The sequence below is a fragment of the Penicillium pulvis genome (assembly GCF_028828015.1).
Source record: "Penicillium pulvis strain IBT 33274 chromosome Unknown contig_10_segment0_segment0, whole genome shotgun sequence".
Lineage (NCBI taxonomy): Eukaryota > Fungi > Ascomycota > Eurotiomycetes > Eurotiales > Aspergillaceae > Penicillium > Penicillium pulvis.
In genome coordinates, this window is record NW_026643071.1 from 3,169,928 (window position 1) to 3,172,688 (window position 2,761).

At 40.5% G+C, this 2,761-nt stretch overlaps 1 protein-coding gene across 1 annotated transcript; it reads left to right on the forward strand.

Annotated features, from left to right (window-relative positions):
• Window positions 1-584: 584 nt before the first annotated feature.
• On the forward strand, window positions 585-1,321 carry N7503_001202 (uncharacterized protein; the record flags this gene model as incomplete). The annotated part of the gene is made up of 4 exons (XM_057060763.1): window positions 585-588; window positions 633-1,037; window positions 1,065-1,151; window positions 1,188-1,321. 4 exons carry the CDS (start codon window positions 585-587, stop codon window positions 1,319-1,321), a joined length of 630 nt encoding a protein of 209 aa, XP_056927686.1.
• Between the last annotated feature and the right edge of the window lie 1,440 nt (window positions 1,322-2,761).

Below are 2,761 nucleotides of genomic sequence, written 5' to 3' on the forward strand. Positions count from 1 at the left end.
GTGCGAATACCTTAAAATAGGTATAATAATAAAGGAAATAAGGGTATAGGGCTCGCCACGTTTTAGCCCATATGAGGCTTAAAAGGTTCTTTTAAGTCTATTCTAGTCTAACCTGTCTGATTAGTTAATAACCTACGCTTAGGAGCGTAGTGGACACCTAGAGGGTTAACCTATATAGTAGCGAGGGATTAGGTAGGGGTTATAGTGCTAGAGAAAGCGTTCTTTTACGTTATTACGCGTAGTAGTACCGTTCTCTTACTTTGTAGTATAAATAGCTACTTTTCCTTACTTTAACTTCTTCTTCTCTTTATAACTCTCTATACTACTACTCTTAACTTCGTTAAGAACCCGCCTATACTATATCTTATATAAGCCCGCTATAAACTATCGCTTACTATAGTTCCCTACGAGGAGCGCTTTTTAACTATACCAAACTTATCTATTACTATCCGCTTTTCCTACCTCTTATTTTACGTGAGTTAATATATTAGGTAAGTCTACTTCGTCTCTATTTCTACTCTAATAGGGGTTGGCGTCTATTCCTATAGGTTTAGATTAATCTAATTGGATCTATACGGGTTAGTATGGGTCCGTTTTCTTCTATTCCTATACTAACTTCTTGATTCTAATAGGTGACGAGGTACCTAAGACTGATAAGCTAGCTACAGAGGCTATTAAGGAGGAAACCGCTATAGAGGGCCTAGATAATATTGTTTTAGAGGTTTCTAATAATAATAATGATGAGGCACTCCTAAAGGAGATCGCTAAAGCTGATAATATAACCATAGAGAAGATAGCCGTGGATCTTGTTAGGGATATTGCGAAAGGGGCCGCTAGGGTATGGACTAATGATGCTAGGGAAGGATCCTCCGCTGGGGCTACTCTCGCGGCTAAGAAGAAGTTTTTGAAGGAGATAAGCGAGGCTGATGAAGATACTATGAGGACGCTTATAGCCGCTACCGTTAAGAAGCTCTTAGAAGTGGCTAAGAAGGCTGCGAAAATAGGTGTTAATACTAGTAAGGGTCCGAAAGGGAAAGGTAAGAAGGTTATCGCTAAGCTTATAGCTAGACCTAAAGATCTTTCTAACCCTACTGGACCCGAAGGCTCTGGTTCTGGTTCTGTATCCGAGGAGGTTAAGGAGGTTGAGGCCCGTAAGACCTAGAAGGGTAAGAGCACCACACGCTTAGAGGAAAAGGAGAAGGAGCGTGCCGCTTATAAGAATAAAGATCGCGCCGCGAAGGCTAAGTCTGATAAGAAGGGTAAGGGCAAAGCTAAGGCCGTTATAGATCCATCTAGATCTAATTCTGATGATTCCGCTTAGGATGTTAGCGAAGTCGCTAGTCTTGATGCTTCTGGTAATCCCTTGCGCGATTGTTTTAAAACTAAGGCTAAGAAGGCCCTTCTCGCATCCCGCTATCCCTAAATTGATATAGACTAGCGCTAAGGGGAGCTTAGGCCTACTATCTTATCTAACTAACGTCGTTTAGCTTATGTCTAATAGATTAGGATCGTTGCGCCTGCGGTTAATACGTGTTTATATTGTGCTCGTAAATTAGGTCCTTTCTTGTCTTACTAGGTCGCGATTGTTAATAGCTAGCTCCTATTTAGTGGAGCTTATACTAATTATACCTAGGGAGGTGATCCTGGGTGTTACTCCTTTTGATTGGGTCTATTACCGCCCTATATCTATATTCTCTTGCTTATCGCTAATCCTATTGATCCCGCTCTACTCTATGGGTGTGCTAATAAGGTCGCCCTAGGTGGTGATTGATAGGGAAGTTCCATTTATGGGACTCCCGCTAAGAAACGCCTTTGTGGGGATATGAAGGAACCTAAGAGTGTTAGTAAGCGCGCTCGCGTTAATAAGAAGGAACCCGAAACTGTTATGAAGCGCGCTTATGTGGCTAATCCTAAAGGAAAGGGGAGAGGTATAGCCACTAAGCCTAAGAGTGCTCCCCGCGGGCCTGATTATAATCCTGCCTTTTATACTTCCGCTATAAAGGATCTATATATTCGTGGTTGGGACTAGAAGGGAACTTATATACTAATTAAGGAAATCGCTCTTGTTATTACCTATACTTAATGGGAAGTATCCGTTCTAAAGGCCATCCTTATTAAGAATGGGGAGCTAGAATGTTTAGATAAGTCTGAGAAGGAGGATAGTAGTGGTAGCGTCTTCGATGATCTTAATCTCTAATTATTTTAGATTTGTTCGGGTTGATATAGGTGGTTTCTTATCTTTTTTGTCGTGTTTAGGTACTTTCTAATGATTTCTAGTTTATCTATAGGCGTTCTGTATGCTCGCGTTCTGTTTTGCTTGCGTTTATGTTAATTAAGAATGATTTTGGATATTTCTCGAGTTAGTTTTGTTTCTTAAGGTTATGCTTAAGGTAGCTAGCTTCTATACTAGCCTAGAATGACTTTACTTTTTATTTTAATTATATTATAATCTATATAATCCCTATATATCTATATAGCCCGCACCTTATATGCGTCCGTTTGTACACGATTATATAGGAGTTAGTAAGAACTCCTTCCTACGCCTTACCGCGTAGTCCCTATATATGTTTGTGTAGCCCGCACTTAACTATGCGTCTTTTATATATAGTAGTATAGGAGCTAATAGGCCCCTTTCCCTGCGCTTTAGCGTAGTCCCTATACTAACTATGTAGCCTGTATCTTTATATATGTCTATTCTAGCGGTTAGATTACTACTGTGAATAGGCTATTGAACTAGACCTATTGCCTCCGCTTGGCGTCC